This window comes from Lepidothrix coronata, unplaced genomic scaffold (genome assembly GCF_001604755.1).
Source record: "Lepidothrix coronata isolate B3197 unplaced genomic scaffold, Lepidothrix_coronata-1.0 Scaffold1, whole genome shotgun sequence".
Lineage (NCBI taxonomy): Eukaryota > Metazoa > Chordata > Aves > Passeriformes > Pipridae > Lepidothrix > Lepidothrix coronata.
Window position 1 is genome coordinate 3,403,576 of NW_016690181.1, and position 13,965 is coordinate 3,417,540.

The window sequence follows — 13,965 nt, forward strand, 5'->3', positions numbered from 1 at the left end:
TTTGAGCAGCCATACTACTTTAACAACATTGTCATCCGGGACACTGGCAGTTCTGCAGTCCAGCAGTAGATATAACAAATAGTCAACCTTGAACAATCATAGAGAAGTTCACTACTGTTGTTCTGACAATCAAACCAACAAAAATACAAGAAAGTAAACTGTACTGTGACTTCATATTGACCGTGTTCACTGTGTGGTAGAAGTGAAGTCAGAAACTTGCATTTCCAAGTCTTTTGGAAACTTAACCCATGTTCATCCCATGGCAAGTGCGTTTTAGTACCTTGAGCAGAAAAGATATAGCTGCATTTCTAGTGATGGGTAATTTAAAATACATGTTAGCATAGACCACTGTAACACTAACTTTAAACAGCTGTAAATACAGGTTTAAAAGTTTTGGTAAGATGTACTTGCTTTCTTACACTGCACTCCCTATCTCACTGCCTGTCCGTGCTCATCATGTGAACAGGGAGTCAATATGACCTGCTTCATGGCATCAAGACAAACTAATTTTGAAATTACCATGGGCATCCAGAGCTTACCAGAGAATCTTGAAACGGCTTGCTGTGAGACACAGCCACATGCAGAGGCTCATGCTGGTTCTAGAGAATAAATCATCTTCAAGAGAGGCATGCTATCACATCAGCAAAACCTCAGGTTTTGTTGAACTAGTATTCTCATTAAAAAATCATTTTCTTTATTATACTTACATGTTCCTTCCTAGATTCACTGTTCCCCTACCAAAACATACTATAATTTTTTTAGTAAAATGAATTTTTAGATAAACGTTAATACTATCTGCCCGTTTTCTTATGAAAGGTAATTCTCAAAATAGAACACATTCAGCTAGGAACAGATGAACACAGATATCTAGATGTGACACTGATGCATTTCTACCTATATTTCTACCTATGCACATGCTCTAAAATGTTTCACCCCTTCAAAGGTGTTGTCTATTGACCTAATTTGGTTCCATTATTGACACTATAAGCAATACAATTAAGGAACTGCTTAAGTCAGTTTACATGGGAGTGGGATGGAGTGGTGTATGAGGGATTTGCATATGTGTTGCTGTTTTGTTTTTTTAAAAACAAAACAGAGAACAAGTTTTGTAGATCTCTCAATGTTACTTATTTTTCTTGTAGTTACCCACAAAGCACATCTTCAAATTCAACAATCTTTCTAACTTATACTCTAGACCTGTCAGAGAGAATTCCTACCAAATGGCAAACATAAGACAATTGTGGTGTAATCTGTCATGGTAAAAACACTCAACTAATTTCCAAGTTGTCTATCAGGTACCCATAACTGACATGAATTAGTTGGGCTAGACATGAAGAAAAATTCCAGCATACCCACCCATATACACAGTATGGCCAAACTAAGAGAAAATCTAGAGATGTGCCTAAACCAGAACAGTCTGGTTTAGAATAAGTTCTAAGATAATAATACAGGAAGTGACAAAATTCATCCATTTTCCCATCTCCCTTAAAATAAAACATTTGTTTCAACACAAGAAAAATTGCTATAGCTTCCACTGATTAAACAAGTTGCTTGTCTGATAGACTCACAATAACTCATCCTATCTTTTGTTGAGAAATCCAATAAAAATCAAAAATGTCTCGATGCCCACACTTATTTTTGCACTTAAAAATTTAGCAGCTCTCTTGGAAGCTAGGAAAAGAGACATCTTTAAAACAGGATGTTAAAAATACATCTGTTTCCCTACCTGTTTCTCACTCAGAGCTGTGATTTTGGCTTGAAGTTCATGAAGCTGTTTCTTCAAATCAGCGTTCTGATTAGAAAGAAAAAATATCTGTGAGAAAGATATTCCATTTGTTAACATAGAGTAGTAGCAGGAAGGTGGTTTGTTTTTTTGTTTTGTTTTTGCATAGTGTACTACAAATACAGCACCTCTGGATGTACAGCCAATAAAATTCAAGAGGCTCAAAAAAGCCTGTCTTAAGTCACTGAGTGCAACAATAATCGGAGGACCTTTCCAGCACTCAGAGAGTGACAACCCAGATTGGAATGAAGATGTCATTAAAACATCCATTAGTGCTTATCACACTATAAAAAGCACATTTCTACATTTCATCAAGTTTACAAATTAAATGAGAAATGTTTGTTAATATGTAGAACAACAGCATCATACTGTATATAACAGCATGCTATGGTATCTTATCTAAAACATTCTCACCTATGCTACTTATGCAAAGACATTATACATTTAACTGTATAGAGCATCAAACATGTCTATTAAATCTTAACTGACATACATATCAAATAAAGGCAAACATATCCAAGTCTTAATTTCCATATATGTTTATGCCTTAGTCTGTACTAAAGGGAATTACATTTGCCTTACCACATCATTCATATCACTACTTTGCCTACAATAGCCTTTTCTTAAACTTAAGATTTGAAAGCCATAAGCATCACTACAAAGATGCACACAGGAAACAACTTTTACCAGGACTTTTTCTTTCCTACTAAAAATAAAATAAAACTTAAAAAAAATCTGTCCATTGTTTAAAACCAATGAAGCTCTACAGAAACATGACAGGGAAGCAAGTATTTCTTAATTTTTCTCTTTTTCCACTTTTTTTGTTCTCATTTACATCTAAACTTTTTACACTAGATTAAGCAGCTTCAGTGCTACATAGAAAAATTAAAACATAGGACTAATATCATTACAGGTACTACATGCTCAGGGCATATTCCCTATTTCTATACTCCTCCATTCAACTCTGAAATGCATTACAATCTCAGTATCTGTAGATACTCTTCTCCATTTCTAGGAAAACCAGATATTGCCAGTCATCCCCCTTTCTTTTAGATTCCACTTAATAATCTAGGATAAAAATGCATTAAGAGCATTGGAAGCAGAGACCAGGTTTACTCTTCCTGACTCTTGGAACTTTGCATGGCTGCTCGCAGCATGATCTCACTTTCAGAAGACATAAACTGAAAACAAACTGCTCTGCAGTCTAATTGTTAGCACACCTGCCCAGCGAGTAAGGGTAGCACAGACCTTACCTAAATCCCATCAGAATAAGGAAGTTCTAGAAAACAGATTTTCCAATATACCCTACTTCCAGTTCAACCCTCCCCGTCAGGGGTCCAGCTACTTGACAGTTATTAAAAACTGTCTTCTTCACTGAGCTCAAAAAAAATATACATTCAGAAAAATTACAGGGCATTTACTAATGTGTGGGGATGGGAGCATTTTAATAGCAAGCCTCAAGTGAGCTGCCTTTATCCCTCTCCTTAACATTTCAGATTGGTTTGAGAACTCCACAGAATTCCCCATTCAGCAGAGTGCTTAACTGCTGTAGAGTAAAAAACCAGTCACCTTACACAGTTACTGGAAAAGGGATAACTTCTGCTGTCTATGCAAGGAGTCTAGTTATCCAGCCTCAGTAGCTCTGAAACTTCCCAAGGCCAAGTGCCCACTCTTTAGACACTACAGTGCTGGTAAAATACCTAAGACAGGCAATAAGGACATAGCCTTACGCTACATTATTTGAACAAAATTTCTTGGACAGAATATCCTCTCACTTCTTGTACCGTGAACCTTCTTATGCTCAAAAAAATAAAAAAGCTATTTCTAACAATAGCACCTTTTATAAAGAACAGCTTCTAACAGAATCATAAACTTACACAACATTTGACCGGCACCCCACAAGGGTCACTTAATTTAAACCAATAAGGATACATATGAGGCAAAAACTCCATAATGGCAAGAGTTTTGGTTTTGTTTTAAACTATCTAACAGTCATTGCTCCAAAACTTGTTCATAAGTTTTCTTCTAAACACTGCGTTAGCAAGAAAGAATGTGATCAAGAAATATTTAAAATTCTCAAGCTTCATGCACTGTTATTTCCTGCATTTTTAAGGGTAAATAATCCAATATAAAAATAAATAGTTACCTGTGGATCTTGCTTCATTTGGGCAACCAATTTCTAGAAAGAAAACAGATGTAACAATACAATGAAGGCTTCGTTACAGATCTTGTTGAAGAGTTTAAAAGTCAGTATTTTTGAAGAACTTTTGTAAAAGCAAAATACTTAGTTTACAGCATTTCAATAGCAAGGCCTGGAGTCCAGTATTATATAATTTCCAAACCCATTCTTATTAATATAGTAAAACAACTGTACTAAGCCATCACTTCTGCTCCTCCTTAATAGCTCTTGAATAAGTGATGCTTTTTAATGACAATTTAAGCCAGCTGGGTAAGATAATCTAATAGCTGTGTCTCCTCTAGAACTGCTGCCTTCTTTGCTTGCAGTCACAAGAAACACAAATCACAGATAATCACTGCAGGCACAAAAGCTGTTTGTATATTCAAGAGCACAATGTTTCAAGTGCTATGGCTCTGCCTGTGTGCTGGCTCCGCTGGTACCAGATGGAAGACCCATGCTCAGAAGTATCTTTGCCACTTTTCTCCCTCAAAGAGAGATTGAGATCATTGTAGAAGAGATGCCCTCCACATCCAAGGGAAAGCAGACAGATTGTTACCATTCACCATTCTTCCTCCTTCGCTTCCTTTAGGCAGCTGCAGGAGAATGCTGTCTATTGCTAAGCAAGAAAAAAGTCAGCGACAAAAAACAGAGCCCAGATTGAAGAGACAAGATAAACCAAAAATTCCCCATTTCTTTTTTGGTTACAGCCACATTTATTCATCACATCACCATGCCCCTTCCACACATGCAAAGAACCATGTAAAGTCTCTACTTTCTTCTTCATTTACTCATCAGAATCAGGAAAAGGAGTGAAAAACAGAAGGACAAAGCAAGCAAGAAAAACACATGTTCTATTCTGCCTTCATTGATACCACTCAGAGAATTCAAATTGTCAGCTCATTCTCTTTAAAAGTTTATTTCCTTTCATATCCTAAAAACTGTACTAAAAAAAAAAACAACAAAGATAATTTTGCATCAGACCACAGGTTTACCTGCTGCATTTTCTAGTAGTAGCCATTAGCAAAAAACAGATGTATTAGCAGAGAGTCCATGCTGGACAAGCATACAGCGTTATTTCTCATCTTTCAAAAATTTACATCTCTGATGTCTTCAAAGATTACATCTTAGGTTTAGTAGCTTGTAGCACACATTTCTTTGATTTATCTGCCTTAATTACTTTTTAAACTCAGGAAAACACTCTAGATTCTGTGACAATAAGTTCCCAAGTTAAACTAAAGGACTCTTATGTAAAAGGATGCCTTTTTTCTTTTGAATCTGTCTCCTTACAATGCAAGCATGAGAGACTAATACAATTACAGAAAACCAGAGCTGACTTGAGTCAAAAGGAGTTGGAAGTTGGACTCAATGATCCTTACAGGTCCCTTCCAACTCAATATTATATGATTCTATGGCTGCTTCTCTATTCAGCTTCTTCCTACATTTTTTCCACAACACATATTCCTCTATCACTCATCACTTCTTCAGATTGAGAGTCTCCTCATGCACAAATCATTCCATTGCTTTGTTCACTCTTGGCACTCTTCCCTGTACTTCTCTAGTTTGCCTCTATCATCTGGAGACAAAGTTTAAAACTGCATGCAACGCTCAGGTACTCTGTACTGCAAGAACTCCCTCCACTGTCCTAACTGCCAATTCACAGCCTGCTATTGCAGCTGTAAAACTGAGTCTGTTTTTCCAAAGTGCATCACTTGGCATTTATCTAAGCTGAGCATTATTGTTTCGTCATGCTGCCATTCAGCGTCACAGGCACACTCAGCTTATTTTTCCTTGCTGCTTCCTGCCACATTAGAATTTGACAAGCAACAGATCTGTTAGTTTTTATACAAAGTGCTCCTGCAGACACAGTCGTAAGACAATACAGTCAGTACTGTAAACTGTTCACAAGGCATTGCTAAATTTATGAATCACAAAGCATTGCATCATGCAATCCTAGGGAAAAAAATATCTTCTTTAGCACTAGCCACAAGCACAAGTTAAATTTTAGATATTTTAAAACATACTGATCTTTCTGGTATGAAATAAGGAAAATTATGGTTTAGGTTCTTTCCCCACATCAGTTCAAGGAATCATCCACAAAACCCAACCCTTCTGTAAGAATAGCTAAATATAACTTCTTTAACACCTCTTGTGATCAAAACTATGAAGAGCAGACTGCTTCAAAATAACCTTAATTAAGTCAACACAGTAGCAGAATGAAGTACTTAGATTAGATGCATTTCTTCTCAGGACAATCAATATAGCTTTGACATTGAAGCTATTTGAATATTCAAGTTGTATTACACTGATATAGCAAGTGATCTGGTCAGATGTCATTCATGGAGGATTCTCTGTAAAAATGAAACCAAAAAAGTAGCTTTTTCTAAACAACACAACACTTCCTTTGGGTCCTTTTACTGGTAGTTTAAGACTCACTTTGCCAAAGGAGCATTTTGAAAGCTTCAGACAGTTCTGGAGGTGAAATAGAATAGGCAGGAAACAAGGAGCTATTCCACAAACAAAACCACAGTCATACTGAACATCACTTTGTACAGCCACGGAAGCAGTCACAAGCAGGACACTGCATCAGGAACCTGGGAGCTTTGACCACAGTGCTGAGCTGAACTCCGTACAGGATCACAGACACCCGTGCCCACTTGCAATGGGACAAAAAACCCTGACTGTATGAATGTTGGCAAGCTTTTCTAGAGAGTCCTCAGAAAAAGAAATACTAGATAAGTAAAAGATGACAAGAGACACTGCTCCATAAATCCTGAACAAAAAGAAGGGGTATATTGTATCTCTTCAGGTTACAAAATTCAAAGTTATGCAAGAAAGTTCAAGCATTTCATTGGAAGATTTCTTTTTTTTGTGCCAAAACTAGTTTAATTTCTATCAGCGTCCATTTGACAACAACAGTTCACAGAAGTTTACTCAAGCACTCAACATGCCGTTGCAAGTGTTATTTTCCATTGTAAACATATACTTGTTCTTAGCCCTAATTATAGAAATATATGGCATCTTGAATTAAGACAACTTTTTGATATAATGGCTTTTCTAGTTTCACCAACTAAACCCAAATTTAATCAAAGTTTATTTCAGTTCAGAGCTCACTTTTAATGAGGATTGGGCAAAGCTAAAGCAAACAGGGTCAAAAAAAATTTAAGCTGTTAAAAAAAGTCTTTTTGGACATATTCCAGTCTTCATCCCTGTTCAGCATTGTCATTATGAACAGATGCTAAACATTATTCAAAATTCACAGTCTTAAAATTTTGGGTTAGCTTAGCTACAAGAGGTAAACACTGTTATACAAACAAAAGTAAGACTAGCGTTCTGATCACTTTACAGAACATAATACTTGAAAAAATTACTTACTGGCCTCAGATATTTCTATGTCTGCAGCAAAATGGCATGGGTAATTTCTGAACTTCCTTACCCCCATAACAAGACTTCATTGTTTGAATGCAAGGGCCTTGGGAGTTTCTGAGGAGAGCAAAATACTCATCTCTAGTTCTGGAAATCCATCTTTAGCTTTTTCAAGTTTTTCTCCCTAGTTGTAAGTTTTATTTTGTTAAAGCAGACATAGTTCATTTTAATAATTCACCCATTTGAGTTCCTGCAATCTGCTCATCATTGCATCAAGAACACTTTTTAGACAAGTCACCAAATAATAAGGAAACATTTTCCAAATTTTATATGATGGGTTAAACTGATCAGTGCAACTTATGATATATTTTTTTAATCCACTGTATAACAGTTGTGAGTTTCAGATATCTGGAGAGCTCCATGAATACTTGGAGAACTGTGTTCAGAGAAGGATTCATTGATAAATTTAACATTTCAAATTGGCAGCTACTCTGTGTCTATGCCTGTAATAATTTTGTCCCAAGAATATGCATATGTCCTCTTACATTTGCTAAATTAGGTTGTATTATTATTATTTCTAATATTTCCTCAATTGCTTTGTAACAGAATTGCAAAATGCAACTCTACTGCCATATAGTATTGGACAGCCCACCAGTAAAAAGACCCAGAGTAAAAATTTCCAAGCCTAAGCACTACAACATTTTGGTTATCAAAAATACACAAGTTTAGAAAGTACTAAAGTAGAAGAGACTCCAGAAGAGAAGCATCAGATGAAATCATGCAGTACTATATACATTTCACTTTGAAGTTCCTCCACCATATTCCTCCATTGCCAACTGAATACTGCAGTTGGCTTCAGAACATTAGAAAAACCTTTCAGATAGAGGCTGCTGAATGTAGAGTTCTCAAAATGTTTTTATTACTGCTACAAAATATTAAAAAAATCTCCACCCACAGATTGATATGTAGATTTTTCACATTTGCTAAAAAACAACAGGTGGTGGGGTCAAAATGCAGAGTATAAAATTCTTAAGTATTTTGAGCTTATAAAACAATTATTACTATAGTTGTAGTGCTACTGCTTAATGCTCCCATTAGTAGTCAGCAATACTAATGCTGCTATTACTTGAAAGTCTAAAGCAAGAAAGAATACAAATTACCTGGTGAACCTGAATTTCCACTTTCAGAGCCTCCTGTAGAGTCTGCAGCTCCATTCTCTACCTTCTCCACTTTTTCTAAAAGTGTCTTTGCTGATTCCAGTGCCTTTAGTTTCTGGTTCCCTCTTTAACACCAGTCCTATAGAAAAAAAAAGGTTTTGTTTTGGTTTGACAATCTGAAGAAAGGAGATTATAACAGAGCGGGAATTCAATAGTGAACTACATTCAAATGCAGCTTTCTACCCTAAACACAGTCAGTCTATTGAACACAAGAAATCTACAGGCTCTACAAAATGCCTGCCTTGGAGTCATTTAGCCAAATTTGTTACTTCCCACATATCCCAAAGTTGACATACTTTGTCCCTTAGTTTGCAGGCAGCTATTTCCTACCAATATCCTATTGCAGTTGCACATTAAATCAGAAAATTTAACTACTGAGAATGTTTTAAAAATATGTGTAGATGTAAACATATTCCGAAGACTAAAATTCTGCAACCCAAATTGTTAAATTCAATGTACTGCATTAACATACTTCCATGATACTGTAGAGCTGTTCTTGGATGGGACAGCGTGCATGCAATTTGATAGAACAACATTAATATATTAATAAACTACTGCCTAAAGTTTGTGTTGAGTTAGTCATTTCAGTTGAAATCTGTTCTGAAGGAGCATAAGATTCAGATAAAGCAGCACAAGACTTTTTCAAAATTATTAATTTTAAAATCCTTTTCATCTTGGAATTCTACTTTTAGATCACAACTATGAGTTTACCATCTTCACTTGTACTACAAACAAAGTAATGCCCCCAACCTCTGACATAGAAAAGCATTATCAGACATATTTCTAAAAGCCTTGAAAGATGGACAAGAGATTTTTGTTCAAAAATACATTAAAAGTATCAGCTTCTGAAACACAATTAAGATTCCCATATGCTCAAATCATAGTAGAACCTACGTAAAAACCATCTATAAATACATAGATAAAAGCCATTGGAAAACATTATATAGCAATCCTTTTAGTCACTTTTCCATCCAGACACCATAATTAAAGACTTTCTGTAATGTTAAAATCGTTCCTTTTTTTATTTTTTGCAACTTGCTCACAATTATTGCACAGGTATTGTTGCCAACTCAGAGGCCTTCATAACCAGACTACAAGGTTTTCAAAAGGATACTGACAGTTTAGATTAGACATGTAGGCTGCAAAAAGAGTAATTCCCATAAGTTTAAGACTTTATGTTGTCTCAGTACAGTAAACTGAAGTGCTGGACAAGTTTGTGCATTCCTGAAAATAAATAAGTTGAGGGTGTGTGTTTTGTTTTGTTTATTTAAATTAATCATTTCTCTTTTCAAAAAGAAATATATTACAAAAAGAGAAGACTATAAAGGGGGTTTAAAAAGCATTGTATTTATATAGCTCATTCTTTGTCAGTGCTGTCTGCTGTTAGCTTAAAGTTACTTATTTAAATAACAAAGGCCTGATCAGACTTTCTAGCCAACACATGAAATGACCTGCTGCAAGGGCCTCTCCCACATGTGACACAGATGAGCGAAAACAGCTGCCTTTGCAGCACTACTCTCTATAAAATTGTAATTTGTATCAAGGGATACATGGAAATTACATATAGTTCCCTGACCTATTACCACAAACAGTAATGAGAAAACAGAATCCCGGATTATTACTTCCACTCACTGACAAGAATAATGATAGCATGCTTTAAGTCCCTACCACTGCAGTTTCAAAAGAAACTATGCTTCAGAAAACCACGTGGGAGATTGGTTAATGAAAACTGGAACCCACTGCAGAGAAAAGAAGTCTTTCATGAGCCTTGGAAATTTGATTTTGGGGTAAAGACACAGGCAGGTATGGCCATAGTTTCTTTCTCAGTGTGTCTTCAACAAATGAGAAGGCACACATGATGAACAGTTTGTATCACTCTGTAACTACACGCCAACTTTAAAGTTAAGTGCAGAACAGTGGAAGAGACAGTTATCTCAACTGACAATATAAATAATATCCATCATTTTAATACATGTAACTGTAAAGTCCAATACCAGTTCATGGCAAAAATGACATAGTACTTCTGTAAAAAAAAAATATAAAGATTGAGTAATTACTATTAATGCACAACTTCATTTGACAGATAGAAATTGTAGTATTGATGGTACATAAAAGTTAATCCAAGCTAATTGCATCTATGCCTTGAACAGCTAGAAAGATTTTTCAAAATTATTTTTTTTAAGGGGTTTAAGAAAAAAGTGACACTGCTTTGCAGAAATAAGTGGTTGCTTAGCCTAGTCAAGTGTATAGGGGTATAGACATGAACAGATGTATTTCATTTAAAAGTTTGGTCAAGTTGCCAAATTCTGAATATGAAATATATACAGTTGTTTCCATCTGGAACGTGCACTTATAGCTTCCCTTCCCAAGTAAGAACAACTATCCAAAGTTATCCCTGTCCAGAATTCCCCTCAAGTACCTTACACACCCAGTGTTAAGCAACCAATATAAAGAAAGAAAAAAAGTGATCATTCCTTACATCCAGTAATACCTAGACTGTATTTTTTCTGGTTTACATAGAATAACATAGAAATATCTATCAGGGCATCTGGTTAAACATTGCTCACACTTCCTTTGAAAGGAGGTACAGAACTACATAAGCAAGGGGTTACACACTTTACAAGTGCACATATCTTCAGTATTTTTGAAATTTTATTCTTTTAGACTGAACTTCAAGGGAAGATTTAAAAACTTAAGTCCAGTGGCATTATAAACTACCTACAACTACCACATTCAAAGAGGTATAAAACCACCTCTGGATTAATCATAAAGCATAGTGCATTTTCCACTTTACTCTCACGACAGTGGAATTATTTTAATTAAAAAGCTCGTAGATGACTGAAATTGCATGGATGGGTTGGTTGGCAAAAATCCTTCATTTCTTTAGTTTTTAAAGGAAAATATGCAAATTCTTTATTTAATGGCGGAACCGGTGATTTCCAAAAGGAAAGCAGAGGACTGACAAGTTCATGCATCTCTTGTACATCCAGATATACTTCCAAGTTTCAGCCAGAAAGAACACTGAGAGCAAGAGGTAAATTCACCATTTTTTGGATGGATTTCAACAACTGGAGGCGGCAGCAGTCCTCCATTCAACTTCTTGCTGGCATTCCTTTGTTCCCAATAACCACTTATTTCTTAAGTGGTTGCTTCCAGACTTGAACATACTCAGAAAAGTACCCCAATGCACTGCATTGGGTAGCACATGTTTATAGACTATTTAAATATTCAGAGACTGAATGAAACCTTAAGCTCTATAATAATCACATAAGTGCATTTACACTTCTCTGTTATCTCAATTAAATACAATCCACATCAGAATCTAAACTATCACAATGCTATTTAAACTATGGCTCTTTTGGAAGCTACACTAGAAACACATCTGATATTTATACAAACAAAGGCAGGACACACACAAAAGCCATGAATGCCTTCTGTGTGTATGCAAAGTCTCTAAGTAACTTAGAATTTTAGAGAGAAGCCTTTCTGCACCAAAAACCCCTTAAAATAAATTTGGGGTTCACATTACACAGAAAAAAACCCCCAAACCATAACATTATTATTTTTGAGTAGATGAATTTAAATGTCCCTTGTACTTAGAAACCCCTGGGCCCAAATATCAGTCCTACACAGATTTTATTTATAAGACTGAGGCTTCCATCAGTAACATTTACTTTTTAAGATTTAATTTATGAATACAAGAATAGATAGGATTTCAGTTTCAGTAAGCATCAAACTTTTCCAGAAATGGATGCCAGCTCTTCATATCATCTATTCTTAGGTAAGCCATTTTAGCCCTAGGAAGAAGTACTTACCAGTTTTGAGTAAGTTATCCCTTTCAGCTCTCCACTCTCTCCTACAAAAGAAAAACAGCAACAGAAAAAAAGATTATTACATAAATTTTAACTACAGTTTGAAACAGAAAGAGAAATTCAAATATTTGGAAAGTTGGAGGGGGAAGGGTTGTTGATGTTTTAGGAGGGACTTTTTTGTTTGGTTTTTCTTGGGGAGCGGAGTTGGTATTTTTTTTTTTTTAAATGCTGAAGCTAACTATAAAACATCAGTTGGAAAGAAAATCTGTTTGACATGGTAGGGAAAACCAAGGAGATTTACAATTCTAATCTGGATTAAAATACAAACTATTACTGTCATTAGGGGGAGAACAGATTATAGGTACAAGTTTTTCTAATTCTGTGCAAGGCCAGTGTCCTCCTCCTGTGGAGGACAGACTTTCACTTCATCACATTTATTAAGATCTGAATCACAAGCCTTGTCAGTTGCCACAGCTAAACATGACAAGATTACCCACCTTAGACATCTGCCCCCCACCTCTGCCAGAGGATATACCAACAGAACAAATATGGTAGAGTAGGTGGTACAACAGCACAGTCACTAGAGCTCAAACCCCAGAGTACTAATGTAAACTGAAATCAACAGCAGTTTAAGCCAACATAGTAGGCCATGAAGTCTGGAGGCTGAGAAGATACACTGTCCATTACACTGCCTGCATCACAGGAAGAATATTTAGTAGCATAGCAAGGTAGTACCTCTTCAATCATCCTCATATGAATCATAAAATACTCATGAGCCAGAGTTCTAGAAAGATAGTCACAATATAAATGATAACTCATTGCTTAATTACTTTGCCTGATGCTAAAAAAAAAAGCCTCTAAAATACTCCCAATTTTCTAGTAAAATACTAGAATATTAGCATATTTTAAGCTTCAACTGCACAGCTAACAAGAAGCTGTGCATATATTTTTATTCACACACAAGTCATCACAGGGCTGAAGTTTAAGGTCCAGCCTTATAAAAAGATACAGCAGTAGAAAAGCCACATAATTATCTCTCGCTCATTGGAGACCAGCACAAGTGAAGGAGTTTCCATTTACTAACCAGCAGAACCGTGTGCTGATGAACACTGAGAACAGAAAACAGGAAGCCTACTGATGACAGAGACTGTATTGTCAGTCTCCTAGTCTCAAATTTTATTGTGCATTTTGAACAACACAATATTACGAAGATGTTTAATTTTAGAGCAATTCCAGGTTAGTTTAAACAATATCCAACTGTTAACATGGCAGGTTATGAACCTTGGAGTATGGACTATTTTGAGGTTATATTCACTCTGGGTGCTAGAGAATTTCAAATACTCTCATTGTTGAGGGTGCTGAAGAGACAGGTATGATTCTCAAACTCTAGTTGTTTCTTTTTTGATATTAAAATCTTACTTGTCACCTCCACCTCCCACTATCAATCAGCTATTTAATTGGTCCAAAAATCTACAGACTAAGCTTTTTCATTATGCAATCATTACCTGTCCCTCTTCAACAAGCAATTACAACTATATGCCCATGCTATTAATAAAATAATAGTTTAAAATAAATCTCACTGCTGTAGATGACTGACTTTGGAAAGCTAAA

General features: G+C 35.8%; 1 protein-coding gene across 7 annotated transcripts in view; it reads right to left on the reverse strand.

Moving 5' to 3' along the window:
• The window catches only part of PHF21A (PHD finger protein 21A), a 129,231-nt gene that overhangs the window by 85,618 nt on the left and 29,648 nt on the right, over positions 1-13,965 (reverse strand). For 5 of the 7 annotated variants that reach the window (XM_017808051.1, XM_017808015.1, XM_017808031.1 and 2 more), the window contains 4 exons: positions 12,358-12,398; positions 8,486-8,621; positions 3,930-3,962; positions 1,727-1,813 (listed from right to left, as the gene is read on the reverse strand). In XM_017808051.1, the coding sequence (XP_017663540.1) occupies positions 1,727-1,813; positions 3,930-3,962; positions 8,486-8,539 (174 nt within the window). In that variant the 5' untranslated portion in view covers positions 8,540-8,621; positions 12,358-12,398. The remainder of the gene's footprint in view (positions 1-1,726; positions 1,814-3,929; positions 3,963-8,485; positions 8,622-12,357; positions 12,399-13,965) is intronic. The other 2 variants (XM_017808061.1, XM_017808044.1) reach the window with 1 other exon arrangement.